A 26,412-nucleotide genomic window follows, 5' to 3' on the forward strand; every position below is an offset into this window, starting at 1 on the left:
AACGGTGGGGAACGCAGGGCACGGCAGGGATGTCGCACAGACCCCACGGTCACGGCGAGGACAAACACCGGCCATCCCCAGGGCTGGGAAGGACGCGCAGCACTCGGCTCTCATGCTGCTGATGCGGCTACAGAGAGCCACGGGTAACCTTAACTGCATCTTGACCCAGGGAGCCCACGGTCTGGTCTTCTCCTTCCTCAGAGAAACCAAACACGTGCCTACGACACACTGGTACAAGGGTACAAGGACATTCGGAACATTCGCAGCATCTCTGTCTGCAACAGCCCTAAACCCAACACAAGCCAAGGGACCCCCCTGCAGGAAACCGCGTCAACAAACTGCGGTATGTCCGTGTAACATCCATATTCCTCAACAATAAACGGAAATTAATCAACCGCTGACACACACAACCACCCAGACTCCGAAATCACCATGCTGAGTGACACACCAACACACATTCAGGATCTCGTGAACGTCTTGTTATGTGAAGTCTGAAAACGGGCAAAACTAACATCTAGTGCGAAGAAGCCAGGGCTGCCTGGTGGGGGCTGGGGGCATCAGCTGGGAAGGGCAGGGCTAGGTGGGGCAGGAGTCCTCGCTATCAAACCTGGATCAATAAAGTTGACGCTACAAGACCTCAGATTGTGACCCACTGAATAAGCCACAGTGCCTTAAACAGATGACCGGGGGGGGGAGCTCTCCACTGGAGCCCACGCCCACTGAAGAACGGAGCTCGAGCCTGACGCTGGAAGCCATCCCCATGCTCAGCGCCGGAGGATGACGCGAGGGAGGAACCAGACACGCGTTGCCCCAAGGCTTCTCCCCGGGAGGGACCTACTGGCACCAGGCAAGGACCGGACTTACTAGGACCAAATCACCAGAACCAACGCGGCAAAGGACAAGAAAGGCAATCATTTCCACAGCTCCCACAGAGAAAAGCCCAGAACCAGGTCTTCCTGGTGTACTGCAGCATTTAGGGCAGAAAGGCAGTTCTGCCAGCCAGTCCCGCACAGTGCTTCCTAACCAAGGTCAGGGCGGCCACGTTGCCCAGATGCGCGTGCAGGTCTGCAGTGGGTGTTCAGAAGGACAGAGCGGACCAGACCCTCCTGGCCTGGAGGGGCTTCTGTGCGGGATGTCTGTGACCTGAAAAAGCCAGCTTGCAGAACCTGACGTGGCTCTGGGGGTGAAGCTCCGGGGGGGGGGGGGGCGAGCACGTGGCCTACTGCTTCTCAGGGACACACGCATGCGGCCACCAGCCGAGCCACCACACCTGGGCTTACCTGCTCTCCTCCTGCGCTTGGCGGGGGCTCGGGGCGCCACGGGGCGCTGGTACACAGCAGGGCTCAGGCCAGCAGCAACAGCCTCAATGGTCTCGTCCAGGAGAGAAGACATGAGGTACCGTGGGACATGCTACATGGCAAGGAGGGTGCCGTCAGCGGGGCAACCGCTTTCGGGCTTCTCACGCATCTCCCTGTGCCCTACAGAGGACTCTGGGCAGGACCCCAGTGGGGGTGGCACCACCTGGGAGCCCTGGAGGAGCCCCATGCCAGCCCCCACCAAGGGAACCACAGAAGCTGGATGCCCTCGTCCTGCCAGTACCAGGCCTAGCCGGTGTCCCCTTCTTGCTTCTGACAAATGGCTGAGGGCTTCCTGCAGGCACCACAGGGCCTGGGAGGGCCTCCCAAGAAGCAAGTTCAGGGTGAGAATGAAGGATGAGGGTGAGGCAGGCAGTGAGGAGTGAACGGCACAGCCAGGGCCGATGCAGTGAACTGTGCTCGTGCACAGCAGGGTCACCCAGCAAAGGGGGGGGCGGCACAGGCTGGGGACCAGGGAGAAAGGACATGGGGCACGAGGTGGACACAGGAGGAAGTGAGGAAGGACTGCAGGCATCTGTGATGGGGCCAGCCCCCACAAGGACCTCTGACCCCCTGCCCATCAGCTCGCCGCTTTCCCTGGGTGAGCTGCCAGACTGCAAAGAGCCACCACTGCCCCTCCCAGGGCTGCCCGCGGCCGGTGTTGCCACAAGGTGGGTAGCACCCAGAGGGGCTCAAGTGGGAGCGGCTCTGCAGCAGGACTGGCAGACACAACGGCGCGCGCACCCACCTGGATCCTCCTGGCGGTGGAGATCCGATTCCGGTTCACGGTTGCTCGGACTCTCTCGCTCTGCCGTGTCCTGGCAATGGCGCGGGTCCTCCCCGAGTGGGGCCGAAGCCGGCTGGTGGTGGGCACCACGTCAGCCAAGAGCAGGGAGACTTCCTCCTCGCTCACAGGCCCTGCATCTGGGAAGAAAGAAAATCCTGGACTGACGTGTACCCACCACGCCCTCAGCCTTGCAGGGGGCATCTCCCGGGGCCTGGGCTGCCCTGAATCCACGGACCCCACGGACCGCCATACAGCTGTGCTGACAGAAAGCCCTACAAGTTCTCCCAGAAGACAAGAAGCCCCCCTGAGCGCTCCTGGCCTGGGAGGGAGGTGGTGCCTTACCAGCGGCAGGAGCAGCTCCAGGCGCCGCACATTCTGGACAGAACCACTCATCCACCGGCACCTCCCCGAGAGGAGGATCCAGACATTCCATGTGGTATCTGCAGGAGCAGGAGGGAGGCAGACAAGGGCTCCAGCAACCGAGTGAGCCACCGACTGTCGTCTGAACGTGTCCCAAGACTGCAGCGCACCCTGCTCTAGACAACTGTGTCCCCCCCGTCCGTATGTTGAAGCCCTAATACCCAAAGTGACTGCATCTGGAGATGGGGTCTCTGGGGCGGGGGGGGGGGGGGTGAGGTTAACCGAGATCATGAGGGTGGGGCCCTGACCCACGGACAGGGGTCCTTAGGAGAGGGAGGGACCCAGTGCTCCCTCTCCCCAGCAGAAAAAAGGCCACGAGCACACAGGAAGGCACTGCTGACAGCCTCAGCCTTGAACGTCTCACCAGACCTGACCCTGCAGACATGGCGCAGGCTGGCCTGCTCAAGAGGTCCACGTGCATCAGGCGGGAGACACTAGGCTCCTCATGTTCCTGCAGTCCTCCCCCCGGGCATGCCGGGTAGCTCTGTCCTCCAAAGGGGGCCCAACGGTCCCTGAACCCTCCACGGGAGGCATACTGTGTGGAGGGACTGACTCAGGTGGCCACGTGACCCAGGTTGGCTCCATCCTATGGGGGACATGCGGCTGACTGTGGCATGGGTCTTGCATCTGCCGGCACCTGGAGGCTCATCTCTGGTTGGTTGAGACTTCAGATTGTCCTTCCCCACCCCACTGTCACTTGGCAGCCCCAAGAGTTTCAAATGTTGGCACCTCACACTTCATAATCCAGTCTGAGGAGCTAATAGAGAAAGGTTTTATTTGCTGAGAGTAGATGTAAATGTGGTCTAAACATGGCCTTCCAGTTGCTTCGATGCAGTCTTCAAGGAAAGCAGTTTGGGAAGAGTCACTTCACTGCTGGCATGGGCTGCCCGAGCCAGCCTTCACCAAGCTTCATGCCAAGACCCCAGAGAACCCCGAGCCAGACAAAAATCCATGTGGACACCCCGCTAAATCCCTGAAGTCCCGAGCCCAGATTCAGTGCAGCTTAACGATCACGTACTGCTCACAGCGCTGAAATGTGAGCATCTGGTGAGCCAGGACAGGTGGAAACCCTGGCCCCATGAACCCCTCACTGGAACGCAACCCAGCCAGCCCAGGCCAGCACCAAGTCCTGGGGAGCGCCCCAGCACCCCAGTAGGTCCCAGCCTCCAAAGGTCCTTCCCTGCACGGTCTCAGGAATAGAAGCAAAGATTCTGTAGCTTCTCACAAAGGACTGCAAGGATCCAACATGGTTCACTTGATGATGTCCTCAGGCCAAGCTCCAGGGCCTCGACCAGAGGCCGCTGCTGTGTGTGACAGGTGCGGGGCCCGGCCAGCCCGGTCCAGCGCAGTCACTCCATGGGGAAGACTGGTTGTGGACTCACACGGAGGGAGGGTCACACAGTGGCCGCCAGGATGGGGGCACAGCTCCTGAGCTGAGGACACCGCTCTGCCTGGCAGCTGCAGCCACGCAGAACTGACCTCCTGTCCGCATGGAAGCTGCAGCGACAGGACGCAGTGACGTCCTCCATGGCTTCCCCAGTGACTCAATTCTACCTTCACATTAAACAGCAAGTTTCAGGAAATCAGATAATCTGTACCTTACTTCCCGTAACAGCCAAAGGATCTGTTACACACATTCGTGTATCTACAGCCTTGTGATTCCATTTCCAAAAGAGTAATGGAGAAATTTCAGACTTGATCGTTAAGATGAAAGACAGTGATAGGAAGATTCAGCAGATGCCAGATATTAAGTGTAAGGGTGCATGGTGGTTTAAAACCACTATATTTATCGGTCTTAATGTTTTAGACTCATCAGGACTTTTACATCCCTTAGTTGCTTTGTTATATGCTAAACAATTCAAGCACATAAAATCCCTAAAAGTCAGTGTTTAGTTACAAGGATTAAGAACAGACCCTGGCGTAAAGAATTGAGCACCATGGGCCCAGTTCAAAAGCTGCAGGAAAAGAACAATGAGGCCTTGTAAGCGAACATTCCAACAGCCTCTCCTGGGCTCACCAGCCACCGTGGGGACCACCAGAAGGCACCCAAGTCTGGCATCCGGCTGGGGAGCCCCGGGCTGCAGAGGTGAGGCCAGTGACAAGGACCACAGTCTTCCCACCTCCACGGCCTCTCCCGCAGCACCCGGCCGTCCCAGGCCCAGAGTGGCCGTAACACGGAGGAAGGACTGGTTTTGTATGTGAACTGAGCTCTGAGTGCTGAGCCGCCCACTCGGCCCCAGGGCCCCATGAGACCGTATTTCTTCAGCTTCCTGCTTGCACTCAGTCAAGTCAGTAAACTATGCACAGGGATGGCAAGAGCAGGGACTGGCCTCAAGGGTTTGCAGGACACCCAAGGCACCCCTCTCCTGTCCTCCAGACTCATAGCAACCAACGAGCAGGGGGCAGTCAGACATGGAAACTCCCGGGGTCCCCAGCTGGAGCAGCCTGTTAGTGGAGCATTCAGACGGCACACAGGCAGGCAGCCATTTGTGAGAAGGGAGACTAGACAGTGTGTGAGTCGAGAGGGTGGCGCCAGAGAGGGAGAGCCCTGGGAGGTGCCCTAGGAAGATAAATGCACAGCATGTGGCATTTGTCCGGGGAGCAAGCATGTGACCAACCAAGTTCCACGCAGGAGGCCCTGGGTAGGGAGGCCCTGGGCAGGGGTCAAAGCCTGGGCCAGTCTGCAACAGGAACAAACTCGAATGCTCCCAGGGCCAGCTCTGGGCCACCAGGGCTCGAGACTTCTTGCCTCCTGCTGTCAGCCCAACCCTCAAAAGGGCTACTTGTTGCCCAAGAGAAAGTTCCAGACCTGCCAGCCTCATGGGATTCTCTCATTACCACCCGTGCCCTGAGAGGCTGCCACAGCCCTCTCACCACAAGCTTACAGCAGAAAAATTGTGAGACATCCAGCGGCAGCCCCCTCGGGGGTCCCCGAGAAGAGGAGCCAGGATGGAAGGAGGCTGGGGAAGGGCTCCCAGGAGCCAGGACCTGCTGGACACAGGGATCACCTCACCTCCTAGAAGGCGGGCTCCTGCACGTGTCCTTTATCTGGGCCCCTGGACCTGCTGGCTGGCCCCACAGCCCCCACTTCTCGTGTTTCCCTCGGCTTTTCTCCGTCTCCATGCATTATGTGCATTTCTGTAAGTGGCCTCAGAATATTTGGGGGGGAACAGGTAGAGAGTATAAAAGGCGGGGAATAAAAGAGCACAGGAGGCCTGCTGGCCCCCAACCAGCGGCCTGGGGTTCAGGTGTTCTGAACACAGGGTGCGTGGCCTCAGTGACCACAGCAGCGAACAGCTGTGGGTGGGAAGCACAGAACAGCAACCCTGCGGACTTTCCTCTAACAGGTTCATTTAAAACCCCAGTCTGAGAGGCTGGGCTCAGCAGTTCCGAGGGACTTCCCACTCATCAGGGACTCGGGACAGCAGAAGCGGCTCATCTGCTTCCGGAGCTGCCTCGAGAAGGGCCCCAGGCTCACCCAGCATCACAGCCATCACAGAGGAGCAGACGATCCTCCCGGTCACTCCTGCCGCACACCTCACAAAAGGTTGGGTCTTCCTCCTCATGCTCTCCGGCTCTGGCGTTCTCCACTGGAATCTGAAAGCAGGAAAGCCCTACTGGTCACACGGCAGGAGCCCGAACCGCAGAGCCAACAACCGTGCCGGCGCGGAGCACACTGAGCGGCTCCCGCCGCGGGAAGGCCCCAGAGCAGAGGGAGCCGGCGGGACAAGCCCGGACCCCGGCGCTGGGAACGTGAGGAGGGGAGCAGGACAAAAGCAGCAGGCCTTTCTTGAGAACTGTCATTCCACTCAGCAAAGACAGGGAGCCCCGGAGGCCACGTGCACCGGGACAGTCACAGCCGCGCCGGGGGCGGGCCCTCCACGCAGGCGCAGGGGCGTGCTCCTCTACGCTGCCATTACCCCAGCCTGGTGTGCAAGCTCTGTGGACACACTCCCCTCAAACGGTTGCCACCTCCGTCCCCCGCCCGTCTCCCCACGCCGTGGGGCACAGCCTTGCTCCTCTCCTCCGTCTGTGTCAGCACCCGCTCAGCCTTTTCTCCAGAGCCAGGTGGGAGACTCAGGGTCCTCCCCAGCCTCCTGCACCGTGGGTCACTCTCTGATCTTCTCCAGCTGAGCTCGCCTGTGTGCCACCTGGACCTCTCTACACACGTCCACACACCGCCCTGGCGGATACTCCAGGTAAATGAAGGCTGCCTACATGACATGGGGACCGCTTCCAGGGACGGAGAGCAGAGCTTCTGGGACAGGGGAGAGGGGCCTGAACTGGCAAAACCACAGCTGCTGCCTGCAGCACAAACCTGAGCCTACAGGGGGCCTAAGTCCCCGTGCACCTACGGCTCTGTGACCTTTGTAAAGAAACCAGCAGGTCTACAGCTACAAGATCCATGTCTAAGGTGTGTCTGCGAGTCTCTGGGATGCTCCTCCTCAACAACAGAAGACTCGTACAGGCCCTTCGAGCCTCTACCAAAGCAGACAAGCAAAAGCAAGCACCTAAGAGCAGAGGAGAACTTCTTAGCCCTCCTGTGCGTGACCCCTGCCCAGCACCATCGGGGGTGTGGTGTCCCCCTTGGCTGTTGTGGCGGAGGAGAGAAGCTGTGAGATGTAGAAAAGGCACGTGGGAGTGGGGAGGAGGAAGTCTGAGAAACTGCCACCATCCGCCCCACTCTCCTCTCCCACCTGCCCTCCCACCCAGAACTCGGGGACCAGGCAGCACCTCTATCGACCGGCTTCACCCCTTCATGCTGCAGATGACATTTTAGTGGATTTCTAAAAAGCATTTAACCAGTATTTACTCACTTCAGGAAAACAAATCAATTCCTCAAAGCTCATTCTCCCATTAGACAGGGACCAACGTAATAAGGCATTGGCGGGGAAGAGGGGTTCTCGACCACAGCATCTACACTTACCTTCTTCAGGATTTTACCACCAAACCGGGCTCGGATACAAATACATTTAAATATAGTTCGATCAACTGGACAGGAATTGGCATTCTGTAAGAAACAGAAATTGTATCAGGATCCCATAGGATCGTTTTCACCATTAATACCATACTCAAAATAAAGAATTCCTTCAGAAGTAAAAAATTCATCGTATGCTATCATCGACTCTTTACTGAACACACCCTCCAATTTGAGAGGTACAGGGGCTCCCATCCTCCCCGGTCTTTGGTCTGACCTTCCGGCACCTGTGGTGCTGTCTCATGGTGGAACCACACTCCCAACTGCTCCCGCGTGGAGTTAAGAGTCCTTCTCTGTCCTGACAGGCGCCCTGCATTTTCTTCAGAAGGCTCCAGAGAGCTGCTTGCTAGCTTCCCATCTTCAGTCCAGGTGGCGCTGTGTGTGCACTGCGAGCTGGACCCTCTTTCTCTCTGTCTCTCACACTCACATTTCTTTACAAAGAGCGCCACTCTCCCTCGTGCGAGGCCTGCCCTTTAGGTCCCCACCACGCTCCTGGGGCCTGGTCTCCATTCCTGGAGCAATTCTGGTGTAGTCACAATAGTTTTACACATCTTAATATCCAATAGGTGACTTCTCCCTTTCTCAAAAGGACCGGCAATTCTTGGTATTTTCTTTTCCTCCTCTATGAATTTCCCAACACCTCTAGGGCCCTGTATGCTCCAGTCAGGATGGGGAGGAATTGGTATCACCATGGCCATCTCTCTGAGCACGTCCCCTCCAGAAAGTGCTCTTTCTTCATTCAGTCTCAACTGTTTTAGAAAAGCTCTTTGAAGGTCTCACATGTCTTTTTATGACTTACTTCTGAGTATAACTTTTCATCTTTGTTAATCCTGTGCCCGGCAATCTTGCTGAGCTTCGCATTCCGATAGTTCATTTGTAAGACGTCTATGTTGACAAACTTACCATTTGCAAAGAATACCTTTCCCTACGTGACACTTCTACCTTTATTTTCTCCTTCCACTAATCCAGTATGATACTGGCTAGAAGACAAGCAACCAGCACCTTGTCATGTTCCTCAACTTACAAGGCTTTGCTTGCCCCCAAAATCTACACCTTTATCTAACCTGTGCCACGGATCCAGTGCCATGGAGCAGGGGCAAGTAGTGGCAGGGCAGGGAAGCCCTCAAAGGACAGCACAGCGAGGGAGACGTGCAGTCGCGAGGGCGGCATGAACGCGGCTGAGGTCCAAACAAACTCCCGAGCTCTCTGGGAAAACGGGGAGCAGGGCTGGGGCTATGGGGCTACGGGGCTACTGTTAACCTCGCCGGGGGAGGTGGTGGCATGGAGGTCTGCTACCTCCACACAGTGTCCATGCTGGTGAAGCTCCAGGCTGGGCAGAGGAGAGCAGACTTAAGGTCCCTGAAGACGGTGACAGCGGGGGGCGGGGGGGGGGGGGCGGGGCGGTGGCACACATCATTCCTCTGGTCCTCTTCTACGTCTTTGAAATTTTTCATGGTAAGAAGTTTAAAAAGTAGGAAGGGGGTTACTGCTTCTCAAGTTCACCATGAGAGGTGCCTGGGTGGCTCAGTCAGTGAGGCGTCTGCCTTCAGCTCAGGTCATGATCCCGGGGTCCTGGGATCGAGCCCGGCATCGGGCTCCCTGCTCATGGGGAGCCTGCTTCTCCCTCTTCTCCCCACTCGTGCTCTCTCTCTCTCTCTCAAATAAATAAAATCTTTAGAAAAATTAAAGTTCATCATGAAATATACTGTGTATTTCTTTTTTTTTTTAAAGATTTTATTTATTTGACAGAGACACAAGCAGGGGGAGTGGGAGAGGGAGAAGCAGGCACCCCACAGAGCAGAAAGCCAATGCAGGGCTCAATCCCAGGACCCTGGGATCATGACCTGAGCCGAAGGCAGACGCTTAACGACTGAGCCACCCAGGCGCCCCTATACTGTGTATTTCTGATAAATTCTCTTCATCTGCTTTAAGGCTGGCTCCCTTTACTGCTGGTCATCGCGACTCAGTGCCGAGCTGAATCTCATGCTCTGCATCTGAGATGGACCACAGCACACTGGGCTGCCTCTGCCAGCCACAGACTGCAGACAGGTCCCCAAGGGACACTGACCCAGAAATAACCCTCCTTATCCCATGGTCCATGAGCACATCACCCCACAGTGAGCCTTACTGGCCACCCCAAGAGCCAAGAGCACACCAACCAAAGCAAAGACCAAGCCAGGACCCAATTTTATGGCCCCAATTTCTACTGTAGAACAGACAGCACTACCCAGTAAGAGGCTGGCAACCGACAGGGTCACCTGTAAACGGAGAGAGGTCATCCCGAAGGAAAGAAGAACCCAAGAAAAGCTGCCTCCCTCACCTTGGACCATTCGACGATACAATCCAGGCAGAAATAATGGGCACAGTTCTCTGGTGTCCCCACAGCCTGGTCTCTGAAAGTGTTGAGACAAATCGGGCAGCTCTCGGATTCATCATCAGAATTCAATGCGCCACTGGCTTCCAACGTCCCCTGAGCGCCCACCACGGCCACGAACGCCTCTGTGCCCTCTTCTCTGCCTCCTCCTCCTTCAGAATCTTCGGAACCTTGGAGAAGAAGAAATGTCTGTGAGTTGGAGCACCGGAAGCAAGCAGGCTACAGCTGCGCTCAGGAAGGCATCTCCAAATGCCACACTTGGAGGAGACAGACGCCTTCCCTGCACCCTGACTGTTGTGCCCATTCCCGGGCACCTCACCTGCAGCAGCTTCCAAGCTAAGAGGATGGGACACCGGCTGAGCGGCCATCCCAGCTCCGCAAGCCCCTACCTTGGTGCAGAATCAGAACCTTCACCATCAGGGCAGCTCCCCCATCTAACAACTGCCCCGCTCAGCACAGTGGCCTCCAGAGGGTGGCACACCCCCCAAAACCCTCCTCAAAACATGGTGTTAACAAACCATCTGCCTCCAAGTGAGACTTTCCTTATAGGTCTGTTTTTCTTTCTTTGGGGATGTAGGGACCATAGATTCCAAACTAGGTAACTTCGCTATAACAGTTCTGATCAATTTCTGAGAGGTTCTGGGGCTGCGGCCTGAGCAGCAGAAAAGGAGACGCTTTCAGTTCAACGTAGCAGTCGACGTATACATTCAGTCTTCTCTCCCTCCCAAACGCCACTAGAGGATCAAGTTCCCTTGCACCAGAATCGTGGCAGGCAGGGTCCTCACACAGCCCCAGGACCCACCCCACCCAACCCCTTCCAGGGTGGACAGAACTAGTGCCTCAGCTCCGAACCTGTTGCGGCTGCTGCTGCACGGCCAGGGAAGTACTCCCTGTGGGCTCAACCTAATCAGGGGCATCCTTTAAAAGCTGTTTTCCCCAGCTGGTTGCAGAGAAAGAAGTCAGAGCAATGTGCGCCTGCAGGCGTGGAAACAAGTGAGCAGCTGATGTGAACTGCTGATCAAGGGGGCAGCCTCTAGGAGCCGAGGACAGTCCCCGGCCGACAGCCAGCCAGAAGTCAGGACTTCAGCCCTACTCCCTCAAGGCTCTGGATTCTGCCAACAAGCAGTGCCCTCGGAGACCCTCAGATGTGCACCGTGGCCCCATGACCCCTGATGTCAGTGAGATCTGAGCAAAGGACCAGCAACCCACATCTGGACTGCTGACCCTGGAAACACTGAGATTATGAGCACACTGTTCTGAGCTGCTGTGTCTGTGACAGTTCGTTACACAGCAAGAAGAAAAACCTAATGAAATTGGTATGCAAAAATTTTGGAAAAGGATAGGTGAGAAGCTGCATGAGAATGGGCTTTTCTCAGCTTTCCCGCTTTCCTAAGGCCCAAGTGAGCAGAAGTAGGTTGAGGCCAGGTGATCAGATTCTTCCTACGGAATTCCGAAAGGCAAAAGAATTGGCCACCTGAGGGCCACGAGACCCTTGCGCAGCACCTGGGCACACAGAGCGATGCCTCTGAAGCCTGAGGGACAGTGACCAGCAATGATGGGAGAGGTAAAGACTTGCGCAGGTGCACGAAGCCCTGAGCCATCTACCTCTGCTCACCCCTTCTCAGGGGCTGCTGGCCATGGTCCCGACTCAGTAAGGGATCACAGTGAAGAAGGTGCAGACGAGCGCGCCAGCCTGGCCTGGCAGCGGGCCTGAAAACCCCAGTGTAGAAGAGTGCAGGGTCCCCAAGAGGAGCATGGCTCATGCTGCAGCCGAGATGGGGGTGCCTTGGGGCTGCACTGAGCAGGCCACTGTGACTCCCTGCAGAGCAGTGTGTGCTTGGCCTGGGGAGCTGGGTGTTGAGGCCACAGAGCAGAGCCCTAAGTTCTCGGTTTTTGTGGTAAGACTTAAGCAGATAATGTATTTTTTAAAAGATATATTTTTTAAAGATTTTATTTATCGTCAGAAAAAGAGCACAAGCAGGGGGAGTGGGAGAGGGAGAAGCAGGCTCCCCGCTGAGCAGGGAGTCCGATGTGGGGCTCGATCCCAGGACCCTGAGATCATGACCTGAGCCGAAGGAGACGCTTAACCGAGCCACCTAGGTGTCCCAATAATAGGTATTTTTATTTTTTTTTATTTTTTTATTTTTTTAAAGATTTTATTTATTTATTTGAGAGAGAGAGAATGAGAGACAGAGAGCATGAGAGGGAGGAGGGTCAGAGGGAGAAGCAGACTCCCTACCAAGCAGGGAGCCCGATGCGGGACTCGATCCTGGGACTCCAGGATCATGACCTGAGCCGAAGGCAGTCGCTTAACCAACTGAGCCACCCAGGCGCCCAATAATAGGTATTTTTAAAGATTTATTTATTTGAGAGACAGAGAGAGAGACCTCATGCACGTGTGTGCAAGCAGAAGGAGGGACAGAGGGAGGGAGAGGAAAAAGAGAGAGAGAGAGAGAAAAAATCTCAAGCAGACTCCCCGCTAAGTGTGGAGCCTGACATGGGGCTCAATCTCAGGACCCTGAGATCATGACCTGAGCCAAAATCAAGAGTTGGACACTCAACTGACTTGAGCCACCCAGGTGCCCCTTAAGGAGATAATACTTGAAGTTGGAAACTCAACAAACCACAATCAATTTTCAAGGATAAATACTAGGCCAAGAAAAGCAGCAAGTAGAAAGCTGCTCTGGGAAGGGCCAGGTCTGCAAGGATACAGGAAATGCCCTTTCAGGAGACTCCCTTCTCTAGTTTTGACTACACTTCCCACCTGCTAAGGAGAGTCAGCCACCTTTTATGTTTCAAAGGCTGGTGTTGAAGAAACAAAGGGCATTCAGTCACAGGCCAGCCGACCAGGGCCTCAGCACCCTCCCTTCGTGTAGCACTCCACACCCACAGGCCCTGCACCTGCATCACCCTCCCTCCTGGACACTCTGTGCCACATGTCCCTTTATAGCAGCACTCTGTGCACTACCACCTGGCCACCTCCTCCTGTCCTTCACATCACAGCTTAGACGGGCCTCTCTGGAAGCTTCTCCTCACCACTCCAGGTCCACAGAACCCCTCTTCTGGAGATGCCCCTACACACCCACTCTTGCCATGTATTACCCTTGTCGTAACTGCTTCTTTATGCCACTGTCTTTGCCGCTAAGTGGTGAGCTCAGGAACAGCAGGAAACCCAGCTCTGCTTGCTTCTGCACTCCCTCCAGGCTCCACCCAGATTCTCTGGCATCCAGCAGGCCCTCAAACCTTTGCTCGAGGGACGAACCAACATCTTCTGCAGGTAAGCCCAATGCCCCATCTCAACAGTGGGGGACAAGCAGGACTATATCCATGACCTGCAAACTCAGGACAGAATTTCATTTCCCTGTGTACAGGATTCAAAATCTGTGGACGAGTATGTCACCAATACACACAGAGTTGCAAACTCAAGTCTGCTCATGCTATTGTAGTCCTGTTCCTTCATGAGCACTGTTACCTTTCTGTAACATTCTAACACTGGTAACCACAAGAGCCTGAAAGACTGTGATACACAGATCATGGTATGTGCTTTAGGACCTGACTTGAGGACTGTGCCAGAAGGAAAGCAGCTGTGAGCCAAACTTCCAAAGTCCAACAGCCTATCAGCAGAGGCCCAAGTGTGCCCTCCCTCTGTGGAAGGTGACCACAGCTGGAATCGGACAGGATGGCCCAGCCTGGGGACCTTGGAGGCCATGCAGCAGCCAGGGCGGCTAGAAGGGACAGGGAAGGAGGTGCCGCGAGCCCAACCAGAGTCCCTTACAGCAACATTCCCTGCGCAGAAGTTCAAGGGCACAGATGTCAACCAGCGTAAACGTGCTGGGAATTCCTTAATAAAGTCACTTCCTGCACTTGCCAGTTCTCTCTGGGGCTCTGGTCAGAAGAACGAGAGGATGCCATGAAGGGCTCCACCGACCTGGCCTGTTCAGAGTCCCGGCCAGGTGACCTCGGGCCACAGCAAACCTTGGCTCATGCTAAACCTGCCCTGTACTTGGGGGGGGGCGGGGAGTGGGGTGTGTGTGTGTGTGTGCACATGCGCGTGAGAAGCACGAGTCACCAAGAGCCCTCTGCTCACTATGCCAGAAAATCCACTCTGCCGTGCTCACCCTGGAAAGACCCCACTTCATGCTGCTCCACATTCTTAGACATTTTACTCTTTAATGAAGTTGTGTTGTCAAACTGGACTCTGAAACAAAGGCAAGCCACTGCCCCAACGGAAGGTGCAGCCTGGTGACAGGGGAGCCTCTCCCCGAGTCCTCACAGCCCTCAGCTGGCCAGTGTGTCGAGGCATCAACTCCACCAACAATGTTTTATAAACAGCGGTCCCTGTCACAGCGAGAGCAAATAGCAGGAGGCCACTCAAGTAGCTGCATTCTCACCGGACTGGTCCTCGAGGTCCCCGTCCTCGTCCTCCCCGTCGGTGCTGTAGCTGCGCTCGCTGCCCGTGTCATCTTCAGAGCCCCCACTGGTACCGTCACTGCTTTCTTCTAAAGCAAAAGAGGGGGAGACACAGGCCCCGAGAAAGCGTCACAACCGAGGCAGCCAAGAGCGAGGGCTGCCTCACAGAGGTACAGATGTGCTCAGAGCCACCTGCCAAAGGGACTACGAGCGGCTGCCCAGATGGTGGGGATGGAGAAGTTGGGCTGGGGGGGACAGAAGCAGGGAAAGCATATCCTTTCGCTCTATGTACATCTGTACTACTCAGCTAAACAGTAAGATAAACACACGTACCGCTCATACAATTAAAAGCAAAGAATAACTTTTTAAAAAAGATTAAAAGTTGAATATCGACACATGTAGATAACCCTCAAAAGGGGACTCGGCACATGAGGTGGCCCTGCTGCCTCTGAGAGGTGCAAGCCGCAAACACCTGCCCCCCCCACCTCTGGGTGGAAGGGGTGGGAGGCTGGCTCACCAGCATTGCTGGCCAGGGCAGCCGGGCTGAGTCGTGGGTGTCCATCCAGCCCTGGGCTTCGGTCCACAAGCTCGTCCAGGCTGTCGTCATCCATCACTGGACATTGGTAACCAGCTCTGAAATAAACCAGAGTCAAAAAGTTCTCAACCGTCCCAGGATGCAATGCTCCCCTCCTGAAAGCGCAAGAGTCACTCGCCACACAGCACGACCTGGTGACGTGTCCATCCGTCGGACAGGGAGGCCAAGCCACAAGACAGAACACAAACAAAGCAACTCGAACCGCAAAGCTGTGCATACGTAGGAGAAAAGACTGATTCCCATCTACAGAGCGACATTCAAAGTCAAATCTCAATTTATAATTAACCTAATTTAGCTTCAGTCTGGCAATGTTTTGTTCAATCAGGCACCTACAACACCTTGACACTCCCGAGAAATCCTGACACCAAGCACGAATGAAATGGCTTATCACAAGCTGGGGCAAAGCAGGGATTTCAATGTAGAGGGGTAGGTGGTATCAGAGGGGCCTAGGTGACTAACAGGACCCTCTCCCTGCACTCTCTTGCCATGTCACTCAGCCAACGTTGGCCAGCCTGCCCTCCGCCCACCAGATCACCACTGGGAGGCCACGTGTTAGCTGAGGCTGCCCTGCCCTCACCCCAAGTGCACCCACAGGGAGCAGAGGTCAGGCTCACCTCTCAACCACCACCTGCTCTTGGGCTCCTGATGTCCAAGTGGGGACACCCGTCCTGCCTATTCTGTCCTGCCACCGCAAGGACAACACAGACCTAGACAGGTGACCTCACAAATGGAGCAAAACACAATCTACCTCCTTTGCCAGACCTCCAACTCTGGACCCCAAATAAGGGTTCGTTTCTCAACAATGCTACTCACTTCGTTTCCCAGGTGACTCTCAGAGAAAACTTCTCACAGACAGTCCTTCCATAACTCACCAAAACAGGGTAAGTAAAGAACACGTTCGCTGGGGTACAGTGTGCTTCGGGCCAAGTCCACTCTCCATGGTCAGAGGAAAGGGGTCACACAAAAGACCAGAAGGCAGAGGGGCAAAGCAAGAACCGGGGAAGGAGGGTTTGACCCTGTAAGGCTCTCTTCGTGGATCCTACACGCAGGCTTCTTCCCCCACGGGCCGTGTGCCACCACCAAGAGCTTCATGTGGCAATCAGAGGGGCCACCACCACCTTTGTACAGATGCTCCCAGAGAATAATCCCCTGGTGGGGCTAAGGCCAGATTCAGATTTTGGAGTGCCTAACTTCCCTTACAAAGCCCCAGATGCTAGGATGATGTCTCCTAAATAGTGAGGGTATATTAATTTGATGAAACTATCAACTGCCTCATATTGTTTCTACCAGGAAATAGTATACTAAGAGGTGGTTTTGTAGAATTATTCACCCCCTAAAGCTACCACCTTTCTTCTACTTAGTGTTCTAAGGTTAAGAAAATGAGCCATGGTTCCACTCAACTAAGGGTCTGCACCCTCACTGCTTGGTGACTCAGCAACACAGCAGGGACCCAGCCGTCCTGCAGTTCCTGGCCTGACTCCTGCTGGAGGCATACAGACCTCAGGACATGACAGGGCCACAGCCCTTCCAGGAGAATGACACCTTTCCTGTGGGGTCAGGGAAGAAGACCTAGAACTCTCTGGCCATTGTCATCACCATTCCCACAACTGGACTTCACAAAGTCATCCTGGGACACCTGCTCCAATACCTACCCTGCCCCTAAAGTGTGCAGCACATTTCCTGCCCTATAGGAAGGTAAATACATTTTTTCAAGTTGGCCCCTAAAATCATGGGTTTGAACTGCACAGGTCCACTTGCACGTGCAAATTTTTTGGATAAATACAGTACTACAAATGTGTTTTCCTTCCTTGTGATTTTCTTATTTTTCCCCTCAGCTTACTTTATTAGAAGAAACACGCGTTCATCAACTGTTTATCGGTAAGGCTTCCACTCAACAGTACACTCCCAGCAATAAAGTCTTTGGGGAGTCAAAAGTTATACATGGATTATCATATCCACTGCACGGGGATCAGCGCCTCTAATCCCCATGTTGTTCAAGGGCTGACTGCACTCGTACACATAAACCTACCAGGAAACACTTCAGACACCAGAAAACGTAACCCCGAGGCCACCTAAGACCACAGAGCACAGCTGAGGGCAGTTTCTAGGGTGCAAATTCTTACTTTGATGATGTTACACAAGCACAAGGTCAAAAGTCAGAACAAACGGCCCCTGGCTTCTCCCCTGGTGCAGTAAGCCCCAGGTCCACCTGGCAGGGCCTACCTCCAAGGGCTGTCGGAAGAGGTCAGCAAGGCCACGGTTGGGTCTGGCACACAGGGGCTTGCCAGAAATACCCGCCCAGGAATGGGGTTGAACTCCACGACTCCCTGTGCCTCTGGGGTTAAGTCCCACCACAGCCGGTGAGGGCAGCAGGAGAGCGTCAACTATGAGGCTAAACATCGTCAGTTCCGAAATCATCACACGACAGCTAACTGCTGGCAAAGAACCCAGGTAGCCTCTGAAAGTACTTTTCAGAGCAAACACCTGTGCAAATACTGAGGAAGAGGCCACCACTAGAGACCCTTAGCAACCCTTTCCCTGTCAGGAACACTGCAGTCAGAACTCTGTGTTAATGGGGGCCCTACCAGCATGCCTCGACGTGCCTGTCCACACTCACCATCCCTACTTCTGCTGGCATGTTCCAGACCACAGGCAATGCTGGTGGTGTTCTGTGGCTCTCCTGCTCTACCTCTAGATTTAGGGAGCTGAGAGGAAATAACTTCTCTTTTTTCAAATGCAAGGACCCAAAGCACCTATGATTCCAACCGTTACTAAGAAAGCCAAAGAACTTCTGGTGGTAACTGGCACCTGTGCCAGGCCCTGAGCAAGCATGCCAGGTCCAGCATTTCACACCCGGCCAGGACTGTCATTCTTTACTCCACGTCTGCCATGAAGGATAGGAGACCTGAAAACTGTAAACTGCAATGGAAGTGAAAAAGTAGGGCCAACAAGGTCTCTGCGGGGCTGACATGGACACCAAGAGTCTATACTGGGGGGCTGCAGAGAGGCCCAAAGCCAGGCTCGCCCCATGGGGGCCTTGCCACTGGCCTGCTGCAGAAACGCACCGGACGGTGCCAGCCACTGTTACTCTGACTCAACATCCTTGTAAGGCAAACCCTCCCCGCGGTCCCGGGAGGCCTCACCTTAGCCTCAGGTTCTAACCACAGGACCCCTGGTTAGAATGAGGCTCCCAGGCAGATTACCACATGCTCCCGTAGAGACAACAGCAGCATATAATCTCCCAAATTGACAAGGTGTAACACGAGCACTGCTAAAAAGAACGCGGAGCAAGAGTCTGAGGCTCTGCGCTCAGCAGCTGTGCGCCCCTGGCAAGCCGCGCAGCCTCCCCCTCCTCTGATGTACTCACGTGCACACCAGGAAGGGCAATACCTACTCCGGGGGCTTGTTGCGAAGACTACGTGAGCTAATAGGAGACCATCCCGTGGACCGCTCGGGCTGCCGAAACGTAGACGAAGCCGCCGGCTGCAGTGACGACCAGGAGCTGGAAACGAGTTGGCACAGGGTCATACTTGGCTCGCACCGGGAGGGAAACAGCGCGGGCGGGGGATTCCACAGGACGAGGCGGGTGGGCCCCCCGCGGCTGGGGACAGGCGGCGGCCACCCCAGAAACCCGCCTGCGGCCCGAAGGGCCTCCCGGCCTGGGCGCGGGCCCTGCCCGCCGCCCGCCCGCGCTCCCCGCCGCCCGCCCGGGGCCAGCGCGGCGCAGGCCTCGCCCCGAGGGGCAGGCCGCAGACAAAGCGCGCGGCGCTCGCGGACGGCCCTCGCGCCGGGGCGCGGTCGGGACCCCGGGGCCGCCGCGGGCCCCGCACGTACCCGGGAACCTTGCGTCCCTCCCGCCGCTCCTGGGCGCTCGCCGCGCCGCCCGAGCGCCAGCCTCGACTAGGCCGCCGCCGCCGCAGCCGCCGCCGCCGCCGCCGCCGCGCGCTCCCCGACCCGGAAGTGCACGGAGCCGGCTTCCGGGGCCCTCCGCCTCGCCCCGCCCGTTGGCGGGAACCACTGGGACCAGGGCGGGGAAGAAGAGCCTGAAGTGGCGGAAGGCGCCGCTCGCCGTGGCCGGGGGCTTCGGGACTTCGCAAACACTGCTTAATGCTAGCCCACCGCCCAGGAAGACTAGTGTCTGGAAGACCTTGTGGTGTCTAGGCCCCCGCCAGTAGGCTGTTCCGTGTCAGCCCTCCCCCGCCGGGAATTGGTACAGTCCGAGCCCCGGCCCTCCGACCAGGGCGAATGGAAGCGGCCGTCCGGCACACCTGAGCCCCCGCCCTCAGACCTGGCCCCGCCCCATGCCCGTGGGCACGCCCCAACCCTGCTGCCCCGCCCCACGCGGTGGCCCGGCCCTCCCCGGTGTTGGTCCCGCCCCGAGCCCCCGGGGCGTTCGTCGCTCGCCTCGTGGCGCTCCGGGGACGAGCAGCCTCGCGCCCCACAGTCGCTCCTGGACCAAACACTGATGGAGTCCTATGTGGGCACGCTCCTCCAGGTGCTGGGCACAGCGGGAGGAGACCCTAGCCCCGCGTCCCATCTGGTTCAGACACCGGAAACCACCAGCGCTGTCGGTCACCACACCGCGTGGTGTGTGAAAACCTGACTCGCGCTATGATGAAAGATAAAGCAGGGTAGGGTCCGGGGCTCAGGAGCCTGGGAGGACTGGCCAGTGTTAGGCGGTGAGGATGGACCTGGCAATGACGTGGGGGCCCAGAGGGGCCGCCGTGGGCAGAGCACCGAGAAGCCGCCGCTGGACCTCAGAAAGGAGGCCAAGCAGGGGTGGCTGGGCCCAGTGCGGGAAGTGGCCAGAGGCGCTAGGGGCACGGGAGGATCTGGAGCAGGATGACAACGTGCAGGCTTGCAGGCTCCGCGGGGGAGGGGGGGGACGGGGGGCAAGGTGGGGAAAAGACTAGAGCAGTGAGGGCAGACACAGGGGGATCCCCAGTTCAGGAACCACCATGGGTGCAGCTCAGGTTTGGGAAGCAAGAAACTCCTGGTAGATTCTGAAGACAGGGGATTTGCTGAGGGATGTGTGAAGTAAACAGGAGGGGAACCAGGAGAGTTCTGGAAGCCAGGGAAGGAAGGACCATCAAGCAGGGCCCTGGGTCGAGTGAGGTGGGAGTCACTGTGACCCTGAGAATAGCAGCATTGGAGGTGGGAGGGCCGTGGGGGAGTTTGAAGAGGGTGGGAGAGTAACCAGCGCACCAACATCTCTTGCAAGTGGCCCTGCTGCAAAAGGAAGGAAGAGTGGAGCCAGCCGAGGGAGGGTTGTCTTTTCTGCTTACTGCCGGAGAGATAACAGCTAGTTTACACACTCTGAAAAGGACTTTGCAGAGAGGGAGAATGGATGGCGCCAGAGATAAGGAAGACTCTGGAGCAATTCCTCTCCATGGGCCAGAGGGGTGGGGTCTGGAGAGGGTTGGCTGGTGCAGCACGGTGCCTCTTGGGTGTCCTCCAGGCCAAGTACTTAAACCTGGGCACTTGGGCTCCCAGTGTATCCATCATGTAACCATGGGACAGCTTCTTGACCTCTCTGTGTGTCAGTGTCCTTGCCCATAAAACGGAGATTGAGGGCTGGGTGGGTGAGTATTGGGATAGCACTTTGGGTGGGGTCCAGCATGGTGACTACCCTGCACCAAGCACCTCCCCCTCCCTCTCCTCAGCGTGGAGCTTGGCATGTGCTGGCCCTTCTAGACACACATGCCTACCTGCTGAAGACCATTGGATAGAAGGATACTACCCAGCAGAGGTTCCCACATGGGGTATAGGGGTACCCTGCTGATGCTCCTATGGAGGAGTTGGACAATCAGCTTATAGCCAACTTGGAGTCCCCTTGGAGGGGGGGGGCAACCCTTCCTACCTTCATCTGCTGCTGTTCCTGGGGCTCCTGGAAAATTGTCATAATAAACACATGCACCCACACGAGATATAGAAAAATACTTACTCAGCAGGCATCCTTGGGCAGTGCACAACCTACCCAGCCATGTCAACCTGTGCTTAGATGTGAGCTGTGCTCCCAGGGAACTGCCCAGAGCCATTGGTCTGGGCCCAAATTGAACATAGGTGGTACCTCGAGAGCACAGGCACATAATAAACCTCCCACCTATTGATGCCCTCCCACATGCTGACATAACTCACCCTCCCACATGCATGTGGTCACCCCCATCAGTACTGTCACCTCCAGTGCATACTGACCGACCTGCCACCTCTCACATGCTAGTTCCAAGCAAGGACACAACATGTGTACCCTGCCCCACGCCCCTCATAGACCTGCACTCTGTATCCCTTGCTGGGTTTGGGGTGTGTGCTAGTGCACCCTGTTCTGCTCCACCCCCACCCAGAGCACAGGCAGGAACATACATGAAATGCACAGTTCTGTACGGGAGGGTGGAGCACGACTGGGAGCTACCTTGGGTCTGTCCGGCACAGGCCAGCCCTTTCCCCTGCCGTCAGGCCTGCACACAAACACAAGGCCAGAGCGGGGGGAGGAGACAGGTACGGCTGTGTTCCCTGACTTAGGAATGCAGGCCTATTAGTGTCCTGGGCCTGCCTTAACCAATGACCACAGACTGGGTAGCTTAAAACAACAGATGATGCTCTCACAGTCCCAGAAATTACAAATCCGAAATCCAAGACAGCTGTGCTCCCTGGGAAATCTGTAGGAAATCCTTTCTTGCCTCTTCTGGTTTCTGGTGCTCCAGGCTTCCTTGGCTTGTGGCCACATCACCCCAAACTTTGCCTCTGTCTTTACATGCCTTCCCATGTGTCTGTATCTCTCATCTGTCTCTTATAAGTACACTTGTCATTGGATTTAGGGCCCACCCAGGTAAACCAGGATGATTTTATCTCAAGACCCTTAATTACAGCTGCAGAGACCCTTTTTGCAAGTAAGGTAACATTCACAGGGTCTAGGCGCTAGGATACAGACATCTTTTTGAGGGGACACTATTCAACCCACTGTAGAGGGTGATAAGGGGTGCATTTGGAACCAGCAGGACTGGGGGGCACAGCTGGAAGTCATACCAGTCATGGCAAGACAGGAACTCAGAGTCACCCTGACTTTTGGCTTCTCTCTGTCCCCAAACCCCAGACTTCTTTCCTCCAAACCTCTATCCTGTCCTGAAGGTGTGGGCCTCCTCAGGGATCCTGCAGATTCCTAGGGATTCCTTCCAGACCACATTATCCAGGCTTTGCTGACCCCTCCACCTCTGACTACCAGTAGAACTGAGCCAGCTCCTTGCTCCTCTGTGCTCTTTCCCCACCCATAGGTGGCCACACCCACAACATCCTGCCTTGAATTTCTATCCCCAGGATTCAGGCTCCTGATGTCCCAGACAACGCCTATGCTTCCCTAGAGCCTCAGCACTTAGCCACTCAGGCAATGGTTTTGAAGGAAGAAATGAAGTGACCGTGAGGATGGGAAGGGTGAGCAGGGTCTGTGCTGGGGTTGCGGCACCTGCTGGGCTCCGGCCTCCGCACACGTGGGATGCAGGGAAGTCACTGGAGGGAGAACCAGGAACAGGTGGTGTAGAGGCCAGGAGGGCCACAGGAGAACCACCGGGGACCAGGGGGGCTGAGGCTGAGGGCTATGGCCCCTGGGCAGTGAAGAGTGGAGGGCTCCTTCGAAGCTCCTTGGAACCAGGTGAGTAGGGTCCCCTAGGGAGGGCCAGGGTCTGAGGCAGATGCGTGAGACTGAGTGAGGTGAGGGAAAGTGGGGAGCTCTGGCTTACTTTGGAGGGGCACAGAGGGCTTATGAGGACTCCTGTGTCAGGAACAAAAGGGGAGCAAGCAACTCTCTACCTCATTAGGGGTCCGCATGACCCCTGATTCTGCCTCGGGGTCCCCTTTGGCCATGGAGGCGGGGAGGGGAGTGTGAAGGGAAGGGGGCCAGGGCCAAATCTCCCTTGGCTGCCACCTTGGGGCACCACCCAGGAGTCAATAACTCCAGGTCCGAAACAGTCTATTCTCATGTTTTATACTTTTTCAAAGCCCAGACAGGACGGGGCAAACCAGCGATGGCCCTGCGCCCCGCGCCGTGTCCCCTCCGGACTCGGACTCCAAGCCTTCCAAGGCGACGGATCCCACCGGGGGACCGCGGATCCCCCGCCCGCCAGCCACAGCACTCCGCGGGGGCCGCGAGCAACGCGGGCCCCACGGGCGTCCCGAAGGTGCGGCCGGGCTACGTGCACCCCAGCCCCGCGCGTTCCCGGGAGCTGCCGACCCGCCGCGAGGGCGGGGGGAGCGCCTCGGGCCGTACCACCCGCCCCGGCCGGCGGGGGAGACGCCCCGCACGGCAGCAGCGCGGCGCCCGCAGGCCCCGCCCGGCAGGTGGCGGCCCCGCCCCGAGGCCGACGTGCGGAAAGGAACGCGCCTGCCGCGCCCGCGAGGGGCCGCGCGGCGGCGGGCGTGGCGACCCGCCCCCACCTCGCGCCCACTGGCTGGGGCGCAGCAGGGCGGGCCCGGCCCAGCTGGCCATTGGCTACGAGACCCGCATATTTGCATACGGGCCGGGCGCCGGGCGCGGGGCGCGGGGCGCGGGGCGGTCGGGGGCCGGTCGGGGGCCGGTCGGGGGCGCCGGGGGCCAGCGGCCGCCGCCGAATTTGGGCTGAGAGCCGGCGACGGCCCCGCGCTGCGGTTGCAGGTGACGCGCGAGGGGTCCCAGGCCGGCGGGCGGGGGCTCGGGCCGGGCTGGTGCGGTGGGGCTCGGACGCACAAGTTGGAGGGGAAGGAGGGGTCGGGGGTGGGGGACGGCCCCTCCGTCCACCCGGTGGCCTCCAGGCGCAGGGCAGCCACTGCCCACCGCACACTGCGCTGCTCCGGACCCACTGTGCGTGTGACAGCGGCTGATCTGTCCCTGGGCAGCGCGACCGCCCCGGCCCCTCTGTGACCCTGCTGTGTCGGGCAGGGGACAGCCAGACCAGGTGGGAGGGCGAGCACCAAGGCGGGGAGAGGCGAGGGAGCCCCTGTGGACCGGGTCTGCCTGTCGGCGCTCAGCAGGGGGGGTGGGGAGGAAGGGGAAACATCGTGGGGCTTCACAGCCCTCCACAAGAGGGGGCTCAGGTTGGGCCAAATGCGCCTTTGGAGGGAACTTTTCTTTTCCTTGTGTGTCTCAGGTGCCAGGATGTGCAGAGTTGCTGGGATGGTCTTCTGAATGTTTCCAAGCCGAGGGCAGCCCTGGGCAGGCACGGGTGTCGTGGTCAGACCCTTGGCCCTCAGGACCGGAGCCCCTACTACCTGCCTCTTGAGGGCCACCTCTGGAAATTTTCTTAAGGAAGATGGTGACGGATTTGGCTTTTCTGTACATTTCTGCCACTTCAGCAAGGCCACTAAAGGAGTCAGAATGCCAAGGACCCACTTGTGGTGCCCAGCGACATGCCCTCCCCGAGGTGGGGGCACCTGGTAGAGCCCCCAGCCTGTCTGCAGGGCCTGTTTCTGTGCTGGGGGTTTTCAATCCACTCTGAAAATCTGCTGGTCGGGGAGCACCCCCCTAGCAGCCTCTAGGCATGCAGGGGCCAGGATGCCTGCAACAGGCCCTCTCCCAGGCAGTGGGGGTTGATGGCTGGAGCTGGCTCTGCAGTTGTCAGCACAGCGTGAGGGAGAGGCAACCTTAGCTGAGGCCTTGCGTGGACTTGGACTCACGTTTGGAGGGAGCCTGTCCTAAAGGTCACTGGTGTACTGAGGGTCACACCCAGTAGGCTTGGCAGGGCAGGTTCTGCAGGAGACAGCGAGGTTGTGGGTGGCCTTAGGGTTGAGAACCAGTGGAGCTGACTGGCTGCCACAGGGCGATGACTTGCTGTGGGTGACCCCCAGTGTTCTCCGCTAACCCACAAGAGTACCTTTGCACTGGGGGGTGAGCAGAACTCTGAGGTCAGGAGGAGCTCCAGTGCCATCCCCCAATGCAGCCTGGCCCTAAAGACAGTGATGAGGGCTGCCTCTGCAGTTACCTCAAGCAGGGTCCTGTCTCACCCTGCATGGGCAACTGGCCTGACCTGGCTTGGTCCTGCCCTGCCATGGCGTGGATGTGTGTGTATGTTGGTGGGGGGAGCTGGGTCTCTCCTTAGGTCAGCATAGCCCACATCATTGTTTTCAAAGTGCAGCTTAAAGCTCCAAAGTAAACTTTTCAGCAACTCCAACGCTTCCTTACTGATTTGAAGCACGTGTGGCCACTTTTGGGGGATGTGGGATTTTGTCCACCTGGAACAGCCACAGAGGAGGAAGGTTCTGCCCCCTTCCCCACCCTAGAGCATAGCGGCTACCTGAGGACCCTTCCCAGGTGGAAAAGAGGGCTCATCAGCTTTCTCAGCCAGTAGCAGACCGGGAACAGGTCCCTGGCGAGGTCTCCGAAGGAACAGGTGTTCCCTGAAAACAAACACAGGAGACCAGGGGTGTGTGAGCTGTGCTAGCATCGGAACTGATTCCCTTTGGGGGTGGGAAAGCACATGACACCGGGAAGCCGTGGGCTAGTCCCCAGCTAGCACCTGGCTTTGCCCTGTGCTGGCCAGTGTGCTCAGCTTGGGAGATGACCCGTGCTGGGGCTCGGGGCAGGTGCCCAGAGGTACATCCAACCCACCTGAGCACAGGTGAGGGCTGTGGGTGGGGAGAGCAGGCCCCTTGGACCTGGTGGTGACTGCCTATAGCTCCAGCCCTCCCATCCAGGGCACAACACGATCAGCATTTGCATTCCAGGCTATACCCATGTGACCGTGCACTTGGCCCTGTCTGGAATGGGCTGCTGTGAGGTAGACGGTGGGCTCAGGTGGGAGTGTAGGTAGGAGCCGGGTAGGGCTGGGGGCTTTGGAGTCAGGAGCCTGGGCCAGAAGTCCCCTGCTGCTGCCTGGCCTGTCCAGTCGTCGCTCCCAGTCCTGTTCCATCTTGGGCAGGAAGTATCCAGTCCTGGTTGCCCCCCCTCCCCCACAAGATGCTCTTGATGGTGTTGCCTCTTGGTGGCTTCCTTGCTCCTTGTACTCAGGACTTCATGTCCCCTATGGTTGGCCTCAAAAGAAGTGGGGAACCCCAGGCCCAGCTCAGGGGCCACTCCAGAAGGCTGAGTCCATCCCAAAGTTGCTGACCCCCAAACTCAGCACAAAGACCCCTATCATCTAGGATGCCTCCATTTCCTGTTTCCTAATATACATGGTTGCACCGAGCCCCTGGGTTCTGACCATCACAAAGAGCTCCAACCCCAGCCACAGTGCTCACAGGTGGGACCTGCAGCCCACCCAGGACCAGGACCAGGACCGTGATTTGGACATCACTCTGCCCTAATTTTGAGGCTGCAGGCACACAGCAGAGCCTTCACACCCACCTGGGAAGCAGAGGGGGCCTGTTGGAGGGCTGGGCAGCCACACCCTCATGGGGCCTACACAGCTCTTCTGGGCGAAGCTCCTTGGTCCTGGCCGACCAGGAGTCTGGGGACCTGCCCCCACAAGCTCTCAGTAAACCTGATAGGCAGGTCTGGCATGTCCAGGAGCCATCCCAATGGGGTGGCAGTTC

The 26,412-nt window shown here is 57.4% G+C and overlaps 1 protein-coding gene across 4 annotated transcripts in view; it reads right to left on the reverse strand.

The window, feature by feature from the left end:
* PHRF1 (PHD and ring finger domains 1) overlaps positions 1-18,810 on the reverse strand; it is a 28,850-nt gene extending 10,040 nt beyond the window's left edge. For 2 of the 4 annotated variants that reach the window (XM_032414627.1, XM_032414623.1), the window contains exons 1-10: positions 18,754-18,804; positions 18,314-18,421; positions 14,842-14,957; positions 14,306-14,413; positions 9,861-10,084; positions 7,490-7,573; positions 6,041-6,159; positions 2,485-2,582; positions 2,104-2,279; positions 1,281-1,410 (exon numbers count right to left, since the gene is read on the reverse strand). In XM_032414627.1, coding sequence (XP_032270518.1) covers positions 1,281-1,410; positions 2,104-2,279; positions 2,485-2,582; positions 6,041-6,159; positions 7,490-7,573; positions 9,861-10,084; positions 14,306-14,413; positions 14,842-14,935 — 1,033 coding nt within the window. In that variant the 5' untranslated portion in view covers positions 14,936-14,957; positions 18,314-18,421; positions 18,754-18,804. Of the gene's footprint in view, positions 1-1,280; positions 1,411-2,103; positions 2,280-2,484; positions 2,583-6,040; positions 6,160-7,489; positions 7,574-9,860; positions 10,085-14,305; positions 14,414-14,841; positions 14,958-18,286; positions 18,422-18,753 lie in introns of all 4 variants that reach the window. The other 2 variants (XM_032414625.1, XM_032414626.1) reach the window with 2 other exon arrangements.
* Positions 18,811-26,412: the final 7,602 nt, after the last annotated feature.

This window comes from Phoca vitulina, unplaced genomic scaffold (genome assembly GCF_004348235.1).
Source record: "Phoca vitulina isolate PV1807 unplaced genomic scaffold, GSC_HSeal_1.0 scaffold16, whole genome shotgun sequence".
Taxonomy (NCBI): domain Eukaryota; kingdom Metazoa; phylum Chordata; class Mammalia; order Carnivora; family Phocidae; genus Phoca; species Phoca vitulina.